At 38.3% G+C, this 19,527-nt stretch overlaps 2 protein-coding genes across 4 annotated transcripts in view; both read left to right on the top strand.

Annotated features, from left to right (window-relative positions):
- LOC134542467 (tectonin beta-propeller repeat-containing protein) overlaps positions 1 to 6,668 on the top strand; it is a 41,009-nt gene extending 34,341 nt beyond the window's left edge. For all 3 annotated transcript variants that reach the window (XM_063386771.1, XM_063386770.1, XM_063386772.1), the window contains 2 exons: positions 1,480 to 1,640; positions 3,677 to 6,668. In XM_063386771.1, the coding sequence (XP_063242841.1) occupies positions 1,480 to 1,640; positions 3,677 to 3,730 (215 nt within the window). In that variant the 3' untranslated portion in view covers positions 3,731 to 6,668. The remainder of the gene's footprint in view (positions 1 to 1,479; positions 1,641 to 3,676) is intronic.
- Positions 6,669 to 8,601: 1,933 nt separating this feature from the next.
- LOC134542080 (uncharacterized) lies at positions 8,602 to 17,793 on the top strand. Its single transcript, XM_063385999.1, has 4 exons — positions 8,602 to 8,939; positions 10,580 to 10,721; positions 13,914 to 14,028; positions 14,354 to 17,793. Exons 1-4 carry the CDS (start codon positions 8,828 to 8,830, stop codon positions 14,519 to 14,521), a joined length of 537 nt encoding a protein of 178 aa, XP_063242069.1. The 5' UTR covers positions 8,602 to 8,827; the 3' UTR covers positions 14,522 to 17,793.
- Positions 17,794 to 19,527: the final 1,734 nt, after the last annotated feature.

Below are 19,527 nucleotides of genomic sequence, written 5' to 3'. Positions count from 1 at the left end.
CCATCCTCTTCCTTACCCATCTGGCCATCTCCCGTGGAATACTGCGGAAGAGCTCCCTACCACTTTTGGTTGTACTTCAAATACTAATTTTAGTCATAACACATTCAATGGCATCGTTAAAAACTGTAAAAATTTTAAACAATTCTTGATAAAAACATTAAGTGCAGTTATCTTTCTTTGCCAGGCAAAGCCAAAGCCAAAGCCTCTCCTATCCCATCTCAGTCCCTGCAAAATGAAATCCTGGCTATGCCCTTGCTATAAAAAAAACTTCAGTAAGATGTGTGAGATGTGTTTAATAAGTTTCTTTTAAGAATTTTTTCATGCAGAATACATATAGCTATAAAATTACATATACATTATTCAACTCCTTCAACGTGTTAACTTTGTTAGAAAGATACACATTTTCTAACTCATTCAGAAACTTCTTAGGAGGATTTTTATTGTTGGTAGTTAGTTGTAGTTGGGCCGGTGCTAAACTTTAAATAATTTTTTTTTAACTCACACCATTTCTCATTGTTTACTGATTTTAATTTAATCTACTCTGATGCTTCATTGACATATAATTATGTTTTTTTTTTCTTTATTTAGAATTATTATACCAATTATTTTGTCATTTATGTCCATAACATTCATTATTTATTTTCATATTACTTAAAGATTACAACAACAGCTTACTTCTCTAATCAAAATCTCAAATTCAAAACTTTAAAGTGTACATCAAAGATACCCCTCGAATTGGAATCTAGGTGACAAGGATCAAATAAAATTTTGGTTAGATGTTAAAACATTCAACTGCATTCATTCCTAAATTGTTTGTTTCACGTACTAATATTCATAAATCAATAAGTATTGTAATTTTATTTATATGATTCATATAAAATGTAGAATGGACGTAGTATACTTCAGAATTGTCAGTGTTGAATTTTTTAATTTTCTACTTTTCATCCAGTAATTTTGTTCAAATATTATCCTTTGAATATTGTATCTTTCGAATACTGAGTATTTGATGTTATTTCTAGAATTTGAGTATTTAACTGTCCCATCCCTAGTATTTAGTTGAAAACTTAAAATATGTTGCTACTGCAATGGGGTTGAAGTGTTCGTGGAGGTTCAGGGCACCACCACATGTATGACGGGCATGTGGACCCGGCTGCTCTGTTCCCAGGGCCGTGACGTAGCCCGTGTGTGGCGAGGCCCGTCTCCCCCTGTAGCACTGACAGGTGCGTGGAGCTCCTTCCTCTCGCAGCGCTCGCCACTCACTGCCCGCTCGTCCTCGCTCGGCAGCTCTCGGGAGCGGAGCACTGACGCCACGTCGGCGGGCGGGCGTAGAGGGCAGTGGTGGAAGGGGGGAGGTGGTGGCACATCGGGCTCGGAAGGGCGCAGCCCGGGACGATGTCAATGTCGAGTTTAAGAAAGATAAAATACTTGAACATGATCCTCTTGGCTAGTGAACAGTGCAAGTGTTTGTTCCCACTGCAGGCAGCAGCAGCGCGGGCACGGCAGGCGTGGAGTTCCAGCACGTGTCGGCCGGACCCGTGCTGGGGGAGGTGTGGGCCGTGACGAGTGCAGGCGTGGTGTGCCGGCGGTACGGCGTCACCGTCGACAACCCCGCCGGCACGGGCTGGAGCTACGGCATCGGGGTGAGTTCTGAGTTCGCCCGCTGTGCCTTGTAACTCTCGAGACAGGGTTAATACTTATCATTGGGAAGGGCTTGCAAATATTTAATCATTAGAATTAGAACTTCAACCAACAAACGTGCAGTACTCTTGCTCTCGTTTGCTGGCCATCTATAGATGTTTTCCTCCTATGGTACCGACGGAGGTGGGAGTCCAATCACTGGTAGTGATAACTGTGTTCCTGTTATTGCATGTAGGGCCTACCACTAAAGTATACGACTGTTGGTGGGCATGTGATAAATTCCAAATAAAAAAAATAATAAAAATAAATAAAATAATTCTATGAACATTTAAACTAGCACAACACAGAAAAAACATTTATCCATAACAAATAACTAATCCATGATAAAAATAAAAAATAATTTGTTTCGTCGTTTTTCATATATTTTGCGGAAATGAAGTTGTTACATTCCAGGTTGGCCCGGCTATGCAACCCAGAATAGTAACAAGAGACATTAATTGTTCATCTTATTGCCGACATTGATGATTAATTATTCGCCCTTAGAATAAAAGTTTGTATTTAGTTGTATTTAAAATCAAAGAGTTTTTTTAAGGCAGTTTTTATGTTTTTATTATTACTTCTCAAAATAAAATAGTAGATCGCAACTTACATTAACAGGTGCGACATGTAGTATTAACTATAGCCTCTTTCACACATGTTTGTCGCGCAATTTTCAATAAAGTTTTGCTCCGCAACTTACCAAGTGCAAAATAATACATGTTCAATGCCTACCAAAGGCTGAGATAAGTTGTTGAAGAATTTGAACACTTGGTGGGTTTGTTGATCTCCACACAGCAAGTTATGTGGCATGGAGTCTGTTTCCTGCAGGTTGAGGCGTCACACACCTAGCAAGTAGTGTCTCGCTCTAACTCGTGATGCGCATGAGAAATGCCACAGTTTTTCAAATGCAGCATTAAATGGCCTACCAACAGTCATTAGCAGTGATTATTAGGAGCTAAAGTTAGAGTTATTATAATAACCACAGATAAACTGTTGAATTCCTTTAGTATTTAACAATGTCAGGCTCATCCAACACTGTCTACCAATGCCCGAGATGAGCAGTGAAATTATTGCACTCAAAATAATGAAATTGCCTTATTGTTAAAATAATGGACAAAAAGCGGCCTGATTCCTCCTGGCCCGTGATTCTAGAGCTGAGGCCTTACTTCTGCACACGTTGCTGCAGACGAGTGGACTCTTATTGGCTCTCGTGGAAGTCGTGAAGGTGGCCAACCTGCCCAGTCCAAGGCAGGACTCCCAAGTCCCTCGGCAAGTGTGGCTTCAGCGCCACTTGTGACGCCTCGCAGTGACCAGAAAACAAAACACCCAGGATGTGCCGTAGCTATGGTACCTTGCGGTACATGAGTACTGAAACAGCCAACACATAATAAATTAAAGTACAAAGGTAGTACAGAGCTGAATTCAGGGATGCGGTTGAAGAGAACTTACTGTAAATGAAATGCAAAGAACATGAAAAATAAATTATTAAATTACCAAATAAATATTTAGACAATTTGAGGCGGGGCTACACGTCTCTTCACAATCCTCTGAGTGCCATGACGTGGTCTGGAAAACACAAAAAAAAACCTGGATAAATTCAGTTGAAATTTGGAAATAAAAAAACAATCAATTACATTTCAAATTGTAGTCTGAAATACTATGATGGTTTTATGAATATCCTTTATAACTATAAAATTCTTTAAATGAAGATTCAGAAATCATGTTTTGCTATAAAATTGGTTATCAACAAATTTGAATAATTTTAGTTATTAGTTATTTGATTAAATAAAAATTTTAGTATAGGAGAATAAACAAATATAACCTCTGCTCTATATGCATGAAGTGTTTAGTCTTGTGCTTAGTTTCTACAATAATTTTGACTTGAAATCAGCTGAACATCATAAATGTTGTATGTATGCTCATTCTGTGGAGCGCGTGTTGAGAACCCTTGTCATGCCGTGCCGCGGGGAGATGTGCTGATTGGCTGGTGGTGTTCCAGGGGAACTGGCACCACGTGAGTGCTCGCGGCTGCAGCGTCAAGCCCAGCGCGTGATCCCCCCCCTCCCCCTGGAACTGAGCTCTAGCCTGCGACCCTGTGTGTGCCGTCAGCTTCCGGTCGTGTGTCTGGGGATCGCTGTATTTCCTCTAAATCCTGTGTGCTTTCTCACAATATAGTCATTCGTATATTCTGCATTAAATGTTTTGGAACTCTGAGTTATTACATTTGTAAGTGTACAGGGCATTGAAATCCCCTTGAAATATTTCCGGCTGAATAAGCAAGAATAATTTTGTATATTATTGGTAATCTCACATCTTTTTAACAAGGTTTTAGAGTAGTTGAAACTTAATCTAAAGAAAATACTACATATGTGCAAAATGCTAAGTATTGAACATGCTAATTGAATAAAGTAATGAAAAAATTGTAAATAAAGTATTATATAAAGTTAGTCATCAACTACTATAGCAAGCAAGTAAATGTGCACAAAGTAATGTATGTATATCTTCCTGGAAATGCTGTATTTAAATATTTAAAGAAAATAGGTACTACATATGTGCAAAATGCTAAGTATTGAACATGCTAATTGAATAAAGTATTGAAAAAATTGTAAATAAACTTTATATAAAGTTAGTCATCAACTACTATAGCAAGCAAGTAAATGTGCACAAAGTAATGTATGTATATCTTCCTGGAAATGCTGTATTTAAATATTTGAGCATTATAACAACCCATATATTGTATTTAAGGTAGTGTTTGCCACACTTCCTTTGCTCCAGTGCTCAGTAAAAATGAAAAGTGTGTTTTTTTTTACTATGTATATTTCACATATAGTGTGAATGAACAACCTGATGTTTTCCCATTAAGATTACCCGTTGGAACCATGCTCATGTTCAAACTGCAGCTGTTGTACAGGCTTGTGTTGGAAGCTGGAGCTGCTTCTCAGGCAGTTTTAGTGTCCCTGGTGTGTGGCTTTCACCTCGGGAACAAACATTCCAAGTGTGTGTGCTTCCTGCGACAGTCCCCTGTGCATGCGTGTCGGGGAAACTGCTTTGCCTTCGCAGGCTGCTGCTTGGCGAGTGTACAGAGCTCACTTGCATCAGGAGCCAGATGAGTCGCTCCGGGGGAAAGGCAAAGCCGGGAGTGCTTATCGGACAGCATCTCCTCATCTCCAGTTAGTCCACATCCAGAGAAAGTAGATCAACGGAGAATTGAAAGCTTTTAGAACTTGGCATCCTACTCAGCGCCAAATCCCGAAACAAATTTGCCTCATGAGAGGCAACAACAGGCTGATCATTAAATGGTTTTCCTTTTCCGGTTTCTAACCATGTAAATGTACCTACCTATGTGCAGAACTATTACCACTGCCAAGTTGCCTGGTGTGTAGTTTGTTGCATTTGTGACCAGCTACATATGTTGTTTTGTGTTTGACTATCTGTTCGTACTTTGTCAATATGTATATAGGTACAATCTAGTCATAGGTTTTCCAGCTGTATTTTTGATGCCGATCATTCCTTTTACACAATCTTGTTACTCGTAAGTTTGATGTCTAAAAAAATAAAATGTACCAATGTATTTATTCTGTCTTTATCTGTATGAATGTTGATATTGTAGATGTGCTTTAATGTCCGTTGTATTCAGTATATTCACTTTTTCCTATAGAATTTAAAAAAAATATTTTTTTTTAGTTTTTATCTAATATATATATATAGAATTATTTGTAATGTTGATTTAACTCATGAAACCAACTGTCTTCTGTTCTATTTAATTACATGAAACTATTAACTGTCTAAAGGTTATGTGGTTTGTAGAGTCAAACAATTTTTTTCTGGACAATGATCAAATTTAAAATTTTAATTTCAATATTGTTTTTAAAATTTTATATACATTAGCTTATTTTGAATTGTTATTGAGGGTTCTCAACTTTAAATTTTATTAGTCTGCCAAATGTTTGCTTTTTCCTTAATGTTATGTTCTAGCACAGTTCAGACAAGAGATAGCAATATTTTATTTCATAACTTAAAAATAGTATAGCTAGTTAAAATACTAACTTCAGAAACAGTAAGATTTGTTCTGTCATGTATTTAACAGTTATATGTAATATATTATTTTTTGTCTCAAATGTAATTTAAATAAAAAAATTTGATTAATTTAAGGCTTTTAAAATTAAATTGAGGCAGAGTGTCCGAGGAGGAAGAAATGCAAATCAAAAATTTTGAATGCTTGCATTAATACCTACAGGTACAGATATAAGAGTTTTCTCAATACATTAGCAAATATTTACCAATAATATTCACCTTATTTAGCAAATATTGATTAATAAATAATTTGGATAAGCCTGTTGCCACAATTGACAAGGACTATTTTGCAACCTCGTATGATAGTTGTGGTGCTTAATATCATTAAATCTCAACATATACGCATAAACATTTTCTGTTCACGATTAAAATTTCAAAAAGGTATCATTTCACAACTGTAGCTAATTTCCTTTTAGAGTTATGTGTAGTTTTCTTTTGAAAGCAAGGGTTGTGTTTTTTATAAAAATATACATTTGCTAATTTTTTTGTCCTGGACATAATTTTTTGCCAAAGTGCCAGTATGTATTTATTTATCAGTGATGTTACTTTAATATTTTTTGCATTATGTTATGCGCTTATCTGTTTTATAATTTACTATTTTATTAATAGATATCATAATGTGAATGTATAATATACAGAACCTGTACTGAAGAGAATAAATCAATGAACTTTTGTGTTAAAACTTTTGAACACCCTTATAACATTCCTGATGTTGCAGCTTTGCGTGTTCTGCGGTGCATGGCGTAATGTTACACCAGCTTGCATTTTGTGTACTGTATATTTCCAGGGTGTTGATCTGTGTGTAAGCCTGTGCTGAGTTATTTTTCCCCTTGGATTGTAAATTACTATTATTTATATTCATTTTAACTCACTAAAATCTTTCCAATCACAAGTGTATTATATATTAAAAGTTTTTGTTATTTCTACTTTTTTTCCTGTGGTTGTTATTTATTCACATCCATATGGTACCTCATGGGATATGTACTCAATCTACCCCTTCATGCCTCTGTCAGTCAATTTAAATATTAGTTGGTTGACATCTAGTCCCAACTGTAGGCCTATATACCCCCGCAGAGCCATAGACAGCATTTTGTGAAGGTGGAAGTCATGTTTAACCATTATATAATTTTTTATGAGTACGTTTTCTTATAATTTAATTTTAAAAGAAAATTGATTGTCGCACTTAAATCCCCGGAAATAGTGGACTTTTAGAACTAACGTTTTCACACAGAAATTTAAGAAATGATTTGGCTTGAGGAAAGAAAACTAAACTTTTTATAATTTTTTTTGTTGATATTTTGTTCTTATGTCAGTAAATTGATAAATTCTTTGAAACAAGTCATAAATACATATGTTTAAATACATGAAACACTCGTGTCAAGTTTTTAGAAAATAAAGGCTTATAAAAACACATGTGCAAACCAGAATTATATATAGACTACTTGGAAAAACAATCACTCCTGCTTTAGTGTTTGTGAAGTGTCAGGCTGTAATGGGAAGGTTAGGCATTATTGTAGCCAACTAAGAATTTAAAAAAATCCTTCCAATACCTCTGTAACTTTATCTAGTTATGTTGCTAAAATTGTGTTATGGTATCTTAGGTTTTTTTTTTATCATGAAAGGGATAATACTACTTCTGGATAATATTATCTTGCTACTTGCTACAGGTGAGAAAATAATGCTATCACATTTAGCTCGCCTGCAACTGGAAGTCAGCCTATTCATTCCAGTGTTGTTACACTTGCGAGCCTTATCTTATGTCTCAATCAGGATAAGACAGTCGCCTATGGGTCTCACTTCAAAACTATGTCATTTTTATCATGTTACCTCCGTTCTAAGGATCTACATGGAAAACTTTGGTTACGGATTGATGTGGCATGATACTCAATGGTGGTTGCACGGAGAAGGGGGGTGGGGGGTGACATGGGCTGAAACCCTCCTTTCTGATGTCAACACTATATGGAATATAGTTTTAATTTGATCTTCAAAGTGTACTTGCAAGCAAGTTTTGGATGCCAAAAAAAAATTATAACTTATAAAAATTATCCTGATGATGTTTCTTTTAAAATTTAACTCAATTCCTTAGACACATTTTCTGCAATTGTTCCATTATATTTATAAAATAAAATAAAAAATGAATGCATTAATTCAGAGCCATGGGCTAGGAGGCGATGCTGTGAGTGGGTATAAAGTCACGTCTATGTGATGGCTAGTCTATGGCGCTGTGGAACTGCCCCAGCTGCAGCCAGCTCCCCTCCCCCGGGCAGACCCCACGCCGCGCCAGGTGCGCTGCGCCGCCGACAGCTGACTGCTGCCATGTGGCGCGCTCTTCCGCCGCACCCGCGACGCCGTGTTGGCAGACCAGAGAATACTAGCCTGTCGACATGTCGTGTTGTATTCCGTAACGTCTTGAATGAGTACTCGCCCATTCATTCTCTGCTCCGTTTGTGCTGGGTTCCGGCTAGTATTTAAACCGCAAACGACAATAGCTTAAAATAAGAATACAAACCAGGATGTGACAAGTCTTCAAGATACACAAGTTACTGTGATTGAAGTAATTATGAACATTTCAGAGCATTAATACCAAGATCGCATTTTTTGGTTCTCTCATGTACAGTTGTGGATAGAGCTAGAAAGAGAGGTAATCGTGTGACGTAGGTGTACGTGTTCTGCGCTCGGACGTCTTCGGTAGTCCGAGGTTCGGCGCTATTTTCGGCCTCCGGGTGCGTGTTGGGAAAAGGGGGGGGGGGGTGGAAAGGGAAGGGAGACAGGAAACTCGATCGTGGCCGGGGGCCCCCCCAAAAATAGTTTGCCCCTGCGCACCGCTGCAGCTGTCGAAACCCCTCCCACACGCCCGCCGCCGCGTCAGTCGGGTGTTTAGCGCGCCGAGCGGCGGGGGCGCGTCAGGGCTCAGCGAGGGGTTGCACGGGGGGAGGGGAGGCGCGTGTATTGATTATATCCCAGGGCGGGCGGGCGGGCGCGCGGTTGCCTGGCAACCAGACAAGAGGCCTCGTGCCGCCCATGTCAGGCTGAGATGCGCTGACGAGTGGACGCGAGCGGAGTGCGACGCTGCGACATGGCGATCGGCAGCAAGTCCAGCCGAGACGGTCTGGTCGCGGGATGCGCGACGTGCGACGGAGGGACTGCAGGAGACAGCCCCGCCAGCTCGGAGCCCGGCGCGACCCCAGGTACCTGCCCCCTGCGTGCTGTCCTATTATTAGACAAGCGCCGGGAGAAGTTTCGCACATTGCCGTCACTGCGGAGGACTTGGGAAAAAATAAGCGTGCTCTAACTTTACTCGTTAGTCACGCGGTTAAGTTTACATTCAAACGATATCATTAAAAAAAAACTGCCGAGTAAAACATATGCATCAACAAAGTCAGCTACGGCCTATCTATCGACTCTTGAGAGTGTGAATGGTTTCATTGTCTAGCCGGGATTACATTTCATAATGGCGAGGGGTGCGAGCATACTGTAGGCTTAGTGGAAAACGTCGGTAAGTCCAATTTCTAGAAAAAGACTGTTAGTTCACTTACCAAGTTTTGCTTGCCTAGAATAGCGTTATAATGGACTTGCCGAAATAAAGCTGGAAGAAAACGTCCACAATCATTCATTATTTGGACTTCCAAACGTTTTCTTGGCGAAGATATTGCCCTTACAACTTCATCTGTGAAGTTAACTCATTTTCACAAAAAAAGTGGACTTACAACCTTTTTCCACTAAGCCCACGATATTTGAACTTTTGCCAATATTATCGTATAGTCTCTATAAACTTTCATTCTCGCTTTGAAAGTGTTGAATTTAAAGGAACTACAGTAGCTCTACTACACTACAACTGTAAGCAATCAACTGTATCTATCACTATAAAATAGTGTTCGCAGTAATACCGGGTTCGGATTCTTACCCGGGCATTTGTGCTTTGTGTTGTTCCAGTAACTCCAATAATTAAAAGTAAACCGTTCCCTGAATAGCTTCCCAGTGTTAACTGCGGACGTAATAAGCATTATACAACAAAATAAAGTCATTGTTGAAAATTCGGTTATCTTTTCCATGGTTTAAAAAAAAAAATGCTTGCATGAAACATCAGTTGAAATTAAAGTATGCAACAATTTCGTTGAAAATACTCAGTATTACCTCTAAAAACGTTTTTCATATGCGCAAAAATAACCATAGCCATTCTCAATTTCTTTCTCGTAGCATTACGAACTTTTATTGGCAACCGTAGTCTTTGTTTGCATCACAAGCAGCGACCACGGGATCGCCATGGTTAACATGGCTACCAACAATGATTTAAAATATTTCCATGGGCAACGTCATTGCTGATTTTAACTGCGTGTCATGGAGAAACCATAATAATGAACAAGAAATATGAATATATAAAGACTCAAAAAAAAAAACCGGCTGAAACTAGCCGAAGTCAAATGTTAAACACAGAGAGAATTCCGTTGGATTGAATTAGTCGGGGAAAATAATATCACAGCACAGACAAACAGTGGGCTGACAACAGTGGGCTGACAACGAGACAGTTGTAACAGGAACAGAAAACACAGACAAACAATAATCTTGGACAACATAGAGACAAACAGACGAACCCAACGATGAAACTAAACAAATATTCTTGACAACACAACGTTCATGACACAGACGAACATATTAGGCTTCATATGACAAAACAGTTGCGACGTTTCGGGAACTGGCATCTGTTCCCATCATCAGGCACAAACAGTGTAAAACTGCAATGTCGTATGTCCAAGAAATTGCATTAATTAAAATTCCCTCATTGTAATGAATCATTGAAGTAGGTACGTGTGGTCGTGTGCGGTTGCAGCGAGGAAGGCGGTGGGGCTTACCAAGGTGCGACTCGAGGACTGTCTGCGGTGTGACGCCTGCTCCTGCATCTACCTGGACCAGAGCGACTACGACAAGCACATGAACAACTTCCACCGCCACGACTCGCCCAAGAAGCTCAGGTGCGCTACAGCGTGTCTCGTCCTCAGGCTGCTCGCCATGTTCGCCTCGCCAGCTGCATCTCGAGTGTCACTCTGTTGTCTGTTCGCTCTGTTCGCTCTGTTGGCGACGTTGCCAGGTGTTGGGTTTGGGAAGCCTATGATGTACATTCTATATTGCACAGACCCGAATACTCACGTTGGCAAGCCTTCTTTTTCACAGACGAGAGAGCCAAACCCGAAGTTCCCCTAAGTTCATGCTCGCTTTTTTCCCCCCGATCTATCTCATTGTATAAACCGGTGTGGCATTAAATTGTGCGGTCGATTAGGATAGATTAGCTACGTTATGAATACTTTAAAACATTGTGGAAGGTTGGTTATATTAGGTAAGTATAGCTACATTAAAAATACTGTAAAATCATTTTATGGTTGCTTAGCAAATAACTTTTTAATATGTAGCTATCCAGGGCTAGGAAACCGTTTACATGATTTCACAGTATCTCTAATGTAGCTATCCTTACCAAATCAACCGTCCACAATGTTAAGTATTTATAATGTAGCTAACCGAACCTAATTGACCATTAGTTATCATGAGTTGAATATTTATTTACAATGAACAAAAAAAAACCGAAGATGCACGATCGGGCGTATGGCTCTCTCGTCTGTGAAAAGAAGGCTTGCCAACGTGAGTATTCGGGTCTGTGCAATATAGAATGTACAACATAGGCTTCCCGTTCGGTTTCTCGGCCGTTTTTCTAAAACGTCCCTGACTTCGCGCATGCGCAGATAAACAAACACATCTGTTTTCGCGCGGAATTGTGCTTAACTTCTATTATTGCTTTTTTATGAAGTTTAATTTCTCTCAGTATTGTGGTTTTAATTTTCAAGTGGACGGAAAAGTTAAATGAAAGATTACGAAAAATCCATGTTTATGATGGAAAAATATAGAAGTCGGGATATGCAGTACAATGCCTGGGATTTGATTCCAAGGGAATACATTTGATTTCGTCCTCACTTGCAAATGATGAAATTCTTCAAATTCTTTTGTTTTTAAATTCAATTCTTGAACCCATTTCTTTTTATGTTCACATACTGCGAGAGCCAGCAGAATATCATCATCGTCTGAATCATCACTTGAATCCCACGGCATGCGTCTCTTCTACATCGCGAACTAGACTATCCTGTCTGGCCGCCTGGCGCAGCGAATATAGCGAACATCGCGAACATAGCGTAGCTTTCTGTGTGGCCTCGCCTTTAGCCTTTAGCCTGCAATGAGCATTTACCCTCTCTTCCCAGGACACGAAATCTGTCATTAGCACTAAACTAGTTTCAGTGTGCTCTGTTGCCAGAGATACCCAAAGAGCACAAAAAATTGTAGACACTAATTTATAATGTAATGAAAATAGTTTTAAATAAACTTAAAATATTTTATTTTTGAAAGGAAGAATTTCGGAAATAAATATTATTGTTTTTCATCAAGAAACTAAAAAAAAAGTAACTAAAAGTTGCCATCTTGGTTTTAACTTTTTTATCAAAATTTTACTATATAATTCAATATTAAAATAATTGCTTCTGTTTGACCATAGGACTTAATTAATGGAATACCTTGTTATTAATAGTGATTGACTGCCAAAAATAGTTCATGTGAAATAATAATTAGTGATTAGAATTAGTATTTTCTTTTAGAATGTATACAACTGAAAAAATACTATCCAAATGCACGATTTTATGGTCTAAGGAAAAATAAAATAGTAAAATTAAAAATATAATAAAACTTATTAAAATTATTTGTACAAATTAAGAATTTTAAAGTTAGCAAGATGGATAGAATCAATCTGGCTCTGGGCGCCATTTTCTCTGTACTGCAATCCTAGCGTTAGCTGGAGTACAGATAAGAACTACGAAAGTCTTATCTGAAGTGTCCTTACCAACCTCAAAATAATTCACCAACCAGTATATTTTACAGGTATTCTTTGTATTCGAGCGGAAATAATAATTTTCCTGTAACCTAAAAATCGTTCTGTTGCATCGTTAAATATTTAATTGTTATGATACTATTTAATTTAGTTTATTGAAATTATCGCCTTTATTGTGGATGTATAGAAAACAAATCTGAAAGGTGTCACACTATAACACTTGATTTTGTTTTTGTCTTTCGTGGGTTTTATTACTAGATAATTTGAAAATTCAGACTGAATTTGTTTCGAAGTTAGAACGTGGGCCGGAAAAAAATTGTTGGATCCAGATTACAAACAAAAACCTTCCTAAAACGAGAGACTGTTGAGAAAATAACCAGGATATTTAAGAAAAAAAATAATCAACGAAAATGCCGCCCTGCATGGCCATGAAAATAATATTTTTTGAGCATGTAGATATAAAATGTACTTTGACAAAAGGAAGACACCAAACATTTAACACGAGTACAAAACACCCAATTAGGAATTTCGCCAATATGGGAGGGACTTCTCTGTCTGTACTTACTCTGTGGGCGCGGTGCTGAGGTCGTTACTTTTCGGGAGGCAATACATTTAAAAAAAATTATAGCGTATGACATGGTAGGTAGATAAATGTTATACTGGCCCATTTATCATATTCTGCAACTGGCAATTGGCCCAAACATATGATTCATTTTTACTTGTTTAGATATCGGGTTTTCACAAGATGAATTTTCCCTTTTGGCATACCATAAATTAAACACACCAGATTGCTACAGTACCAAAAAATCTAATTTAATTTAATTTAAAATGTGATATTGACCCTTTTGGCTTATCAGTTCTTTCGTTACGTATTCGCCCCGTGCTGTTTATAGATTTTGGGCATTTTATATAATTTTGTTTGTTGTGGTTTGAAGGCGAAATGTTTGTTTTGTGCAGCAGTCGATATGCTGGTTTAATACAATTTCTTGAACATTACGCCATTGCAGTTTTGCACTGCTTGTCGTGGAAAAAAAATATTCAAGAACGCAACGGAATTCTTGTGCTGTCTGATATTTAAGTCTGAATGTGCGGTCCGTGATACCTGTTTAGGTTCATTGTTGAGTTTTATCTGTTTGGACATTAGCCTTGTTCTCTGTGGGGTTATGTTTTTTTTTTTCGTTTATTTATAATTTGCGTTCTTGAATATATTTTTTCCGGTGACAAGCAATGCCAAGCTGCAATGGCGCATGTGCGAGATGGCAGTGTTTGGTTGAGAGAGCGCAGTGGCGGGCTTGTGCAGGCAGAGGAGAGGCTGCAGGTCTTGCTGCAGACACTGCAACTGCCGGGGCGACCACCAGCACCAGGGGGTGCGCAAGGAGCGAGGCAACAACAACCTCTTCCACTACAACATCAAGGTGAGGCAGGGTGGACCCCTGGATCCAGCAATCGGCGCAGCCCTGTTTCTTTTTAAATGGTTAACTGTCATAATTTTTTTACAAACTAGAAAAACATATTGAATATTTTTTTTTATCCAATTAAATATTATTAGATTCTAGACACGTACAGCTAATTTTATTTTTTCTTTAACTATTTTCATTTTCATCTCAGAGTGAAATATATATATATGGTACTCGCCTGTGGTTTATTTAAAAGTAAATTAATTTTATAAATAAAACTATAAAATAGTAACCACAACAATACCCTGTATTGTCAGGTTAAAGAGCCGTGTGTGTGCGACAGGACCGCTGGACCAAGATGCTGTCGCGGAGGCTGCAGCCCGGCGAGGTGAAGCGGGAGGTGAAGCCGGACCCCGACGACTGTCCCTCGGTGGACCTGAGCCACCTGCTGAGCCAGGTCGAGGTGAAGATCAAGACGGAGCCCCTGGAGCAACAAGAGGCCGGCCAGTGAAGAGAGGAGGCACGCAGGAACGCTTCATCCGGTCTCCGCGCGCCGCTAAGTGCTTCCGGCTCCTATGTGGTCACGTCACTCGGCAGGAAGTTGAAACACCCAAGAAAAAAAAAAGGGGGTTGTCTGTCGGTTTACGGACGATAATTTTACGTGATAACGTCATAAGAAAACATTGATGAAAAATTGCATACTTTTATGAATTGAATTGACTTATTATCACTGAATTATCATTATTTTGTATAATAAGAAGGAGTTAATTTGAAATTACAATTTTTTTTTTCATTGAAGACTAAATAAAAGTAGTTGGTAGGTTGTGTGCTGCCGCTGTCTCTCTTCTACTCGGACGCATCGGCCGATGGAGTGGAAGAGAGACAGATGCGTCACAAGCCGATCGTGCCTCGCTATCGCTTGTTCCGCGCTCTCGCTTGCACGCTCGGCTCAGGCGGAACGTGACTATGAGTCGTGCTTTTTCCGTGCGTGCAGCCGGCGTTCATCGATTTTTAAGACGTTATCACGTAAAAAAAAAGACATAAGACACGCTAGTTTTTTTTATTCAGTAGGCCTACGTCATGTCATTTTGAGACCAACGAAATGTCAGTGTTTGAACTAATATATATAATCTAGTCATGCAACTATTTTTTTGTTTCCACAATAACACAAGAAAAAAAGTGTCTAAACGATGTTAGATAGTATAATTTTATTTATTTATATTTACTTAGTCAATTTTAAAGTGAGTGTTTAGCAAGTACCTATGTATAGCTGCAATCATGTAGATGGTATTGCAATTGAAACATGAATTTCCGCAGGGAAGTACTTAACTTTCGAGCCACCCACAATGATTTACAACCACCCCTACGTTAACGATATTATTGCAATACTAAAGGGTCCATGTCCTGATTTGTTTTTGATTACTAGGAATATATGAGGAAGCGTTAAGGGCGACATTGGAACGTGCATATAATGTCCATTCGTCTTTACGTGCAAGGCAGGGAGATGGAGAAAGGTTTTCTCGTCAGGGCACTTAAGGCCCCCCGCCCACCCGGGCACACACGCGGTGTGCAGAGCTTCAGGAAAAACAACGCGATTTCAAAACTACTCGATATATCCTAGTGGGGTCTGCCTACGAAAAGCATTTAAGAGTTCGCTGAGGGCCGAAAAGTACTTTTGATTTCGGATTAAGTTTTTAAACTGTAGTTTTAGAAGAGTCAAAAGTGCTAAAACGCATGTTTTCAGAGTAATTTTTAGGCGTAAAACAACCGGTACAGATTCTTGAAAGCACTTAAGTGACTTGCATTACAACTTTATCTTAATTTCTCCGCCATATAATGTTACGGTCATCGCTCAAATGCCATAGTAGTCCTGTGCACTGGGAGAAGACTGCGCACCAGTCCAGAGGAGACACCGCGCTAGAAGCACCAGCGAGCGTCGCGCTTATCATCCCGCCTCGCCGACACAGATACGCCCCTGACGAGGCGGCCCCCTTAAAACCGTGTTCTTAGGCTGAAGTCACAATAGAGCGACGCAAAGGACAGAAACATTTTATCACTTTATTGTGAACCTGCTATTTTTACTTTTTTACATCAATTACAAACGAGGACCCATATTTAAATATTTATTCCCATTAGGTACGTAAGCACCAAATATGAGACTGACATCAAATTATACAGGTTATTTGGATCGTTCTTTATTGCGAATCTTATATCAAAGTTTAACTCATATTATACATATATTGGTTATGGTACGGTTTCGCATCACAAAAACATTCAACTCCTTTCTTCATTTTTATATTTTAGGTTAAAATACAACTGGATACGCAATAAGGAACAATACCCCTGAAACAACCCCCCCCCCCCCCCCCCCCATTTTTTTTTCTTCTCATTCCTGCGTTAGAACTAAAAAAAACCTGGAGACATAACAAAAATAATCTTTTTCATTCGGCAAATGGCCTTTAAAGTTGGATCAATTATATTATATAAAAAGTTTTCACATTTTTTAATTGCTGCTGTATGCACTCTTTAAAAAATTAGACTAAGCCATGTTTTGATAATGACTTTGAGACGGCAGAAATGCGTTAAAATATTCTTTTAAGCAGAATTTTTTTTTCATGATTTCGAAATCACCATTTAACACCACCCACAAATTCTCCGGCCATCCTCCCCTCCCAGAAATTGGTAGCTAGATCGCCACTGGATTTCACAGATAAATTATGTAAACAAAACCTAAAATAAATAATCACAAATAATAATAGTAGCAACACCAACGCACCAGTCCAAATATTTTTTAAAACAAAATTGACGTTCATTTCAGTAACATCGCGCCCACGAAGCGATGGAAATAGAAAATTTTTCTAATCGGAAAATCTGTCGCGCTTACGTCAGTGATGTGTCGAAGGTGATTCGTTACAGAATTATTTTATTTGCGTCGCGTCCGCCTCTGCATTGTGATTTCAGCATTACGACTTCAATCGTTCGGAAGTGTGCAACGAAGGTACGAGTATGCCACAAAGGGTGAAGTTTCGTGAACATTGTTTTTTTTTTTTTTTTTTACAATACAGCAGTGTTAAATGTCAGATTTGGCTACTTTAGAGAACTTTAATTTTACCAGACGCATGCAACGTATCTGAAGAATTCTTTTTTGGTGCGAAAAATTTGAAATAAGTTAAGCAAATAAAACCTGGCTTACAAACACACTTAAGTGCAATTCTTTATGATAGTACAGTGAATTTTCTTTGCTTATGAATTATACATCATAGATAGGCAGTGTATAAACAGAAGTTGATGGAATGCTTTCTACTGCCTCGAAACTGTTGTTAAGAGTAGGTGATCATAGTTTGATGTAAATCGGACCCGAAAAAGTATTACTAGCTTAATTCATAAACATATTTTAAATAAGTACTTAATTAAAATTAGTATATAGGTCCCCTAAATAACAACTTAAACTAAATTTAAAAAATCCAATTTAAAATAATCCACTGCTTGTACATGAACCACTATGGTAAAATCACTGCTCCAAAAATCATTAGAATTTTTTTTTTTTTTTTAATATAGGAGGCTGGCCCTTCTTCCATGCCAGGCGTTGGGAACTGTCGGATGGTTGTCAGTGACTGTGTGTAGTGTTTTCACGTATCGATATGGTTTGTTAATGTTTTGTGCAATTATTCTAGTCATATTGTCATGAGTAAAATTTTGTACTTTCAAGGTCTTGTAATAAATAATATATATAAATGTTGTTTGAATTTTCTCCTCTTTTTTTCTCTCCGTATAACGAGTGAGGGTGGTACTTGTAGTTAAAATTAGTGCGTACTTGCAATCCTGGTCAAGAGATTATAATGCTGAATAAATAGGACAACACTACGTGATTTTTAGAAGCTCTTTTAGAAAACAATTTTAAGTGTTTTCTCAATAAAACACAATTTTAATTCATTTATTTATACCTTTTCAAAAATATTACAATTTTTTTCTTTTCTTTTCAAAAACTACGTAATACTGAACAACTTAAAATATAACATGTTTAATACCAAATAAACTAAAAATTTAATAATTTAAAATTACTTTTTTTTTTTGTGCTTTCGTACTAGCGAACGTTTCAATAACAGAACAAAACTTCAATATTCGCGCAAATCTTGATTCAAAGCATGATGTTCCTGGATCAATAAGAATCTGTTGACCTCAGGCAATTCTTTACCCTATTAAGCAAACTGAAAGATCTTGCTTGAGCAACAGAAACAGGACGTACGCAGAATATACGCACGCAACACACAGATTCAGAAATATTTTTTTTAAAATAAATAGATAAAATTAAAACAAATCAGCACATATCGATGAGCTTAAGAAGTTATTTAATATGTCACTTAATTTAATACGTCACGTAACAAATATTTTTTTAAGCTACCCTCTTTATTATCTTCATGTTCAGAGATACACACTACTGTTTATTGCGTGGGATTTCGGGTATTTGTAGTTACAGGTCATTTAATTGACATTACAGGCAAAATTGAGACAACTGGATTGGAAAAAGACTGCACACACGTACATAACACGACTATGGCTTCACCAACTGTGTGTGTGTGTGCTCTGTGTAACAGTGTAGACAAATCAAGGATCGTAAAAAAACTGAGTTACTGGTTGCAATAGAAGCTGTTCCGCAAATGATCTTGAAATAAAATCTCCCTCACGCCACATCCACCTGTCGTAGTCGGCAGATTTTCTATTTCCGTATCAGGTTTTTAACGGGTCCCCTCCCCTCCCCCTCCCCCCCCCCCCCCCACACACCGCACGGCGACCCTGCACAGGCGAACGGGGCGACGAAAGACTGCCATATCGGAAGACTACCAGAATGACAGTATTCCGCCTGGCCTCTTCGACAAAGGCGGAAAAGTACCATACGTCCGAAGGACGAAACGGAATTCTGCCATATTTAATTAAACCCTCCATGAAATGAGTACAGCAGCATTGCCCTCGAAGTAGTGTATAGAATACTCGGTAGGTAGCGCTGTCAACCCTTTAGCTATTTTTCAGGTTAACTTTAAAGATTACAGATAGCGCTTCTGAAGGTGATAGTTGCAATCACTTCCAGATAGCGGACGAGAAAAAATAAATGTTTCCAAAAACGACGATTTGAAAAAAAAAAAGGGGGGGGGGGTTTGTCTGTAAAGTCGGTTTACGGACGATAATTTAACGTGATAACGTCATAAGAAAACATTGATGAAAAATTTCATACTATTTAATTTTCAAATATTATTTACAGTTTTTTTTAGCAAATTCAATTTAAATAATTCGTTTCAATATAATCACGAACAATTGGTTAAAAAAAACCGCCTTAACCTGTTTGATATTATAGAAGATTTTCTCGCACGGTGGTTGGCCGGTTCTTGCACGCTCGGCTCAGGCGGAACGTGACACTATTTCGTGCGTTCCGCCTGAGCCAAGCGTGCAAGAACCGGCCAACCACCGCGCGAGAAAATATTCTATAATATCAAACAGGTTAAGGCGGTTTTTTTGAAACCA

Source organism: Bacillus rossius (genome assembly GCF_032445375.1).
Source record: "Bacillus rossius redtenbacheri isolate Brsri chromosome 4 unlocalized genomic scaffold, Brsri_v3 Brsri_v3_scf4_2, whole genome shotgun sequence".
NCBI lineage: Eukaryota > Metazoa > Arthropoda > Insecta > Phasmatodea > Bacillidae > Bacillus > Bacillus rossius.
The sequence above is the reverse complement of the archived record's forward strand: the minus strand, read 5'-3'. Positions and strand labels throughout refer to the sequence as shown.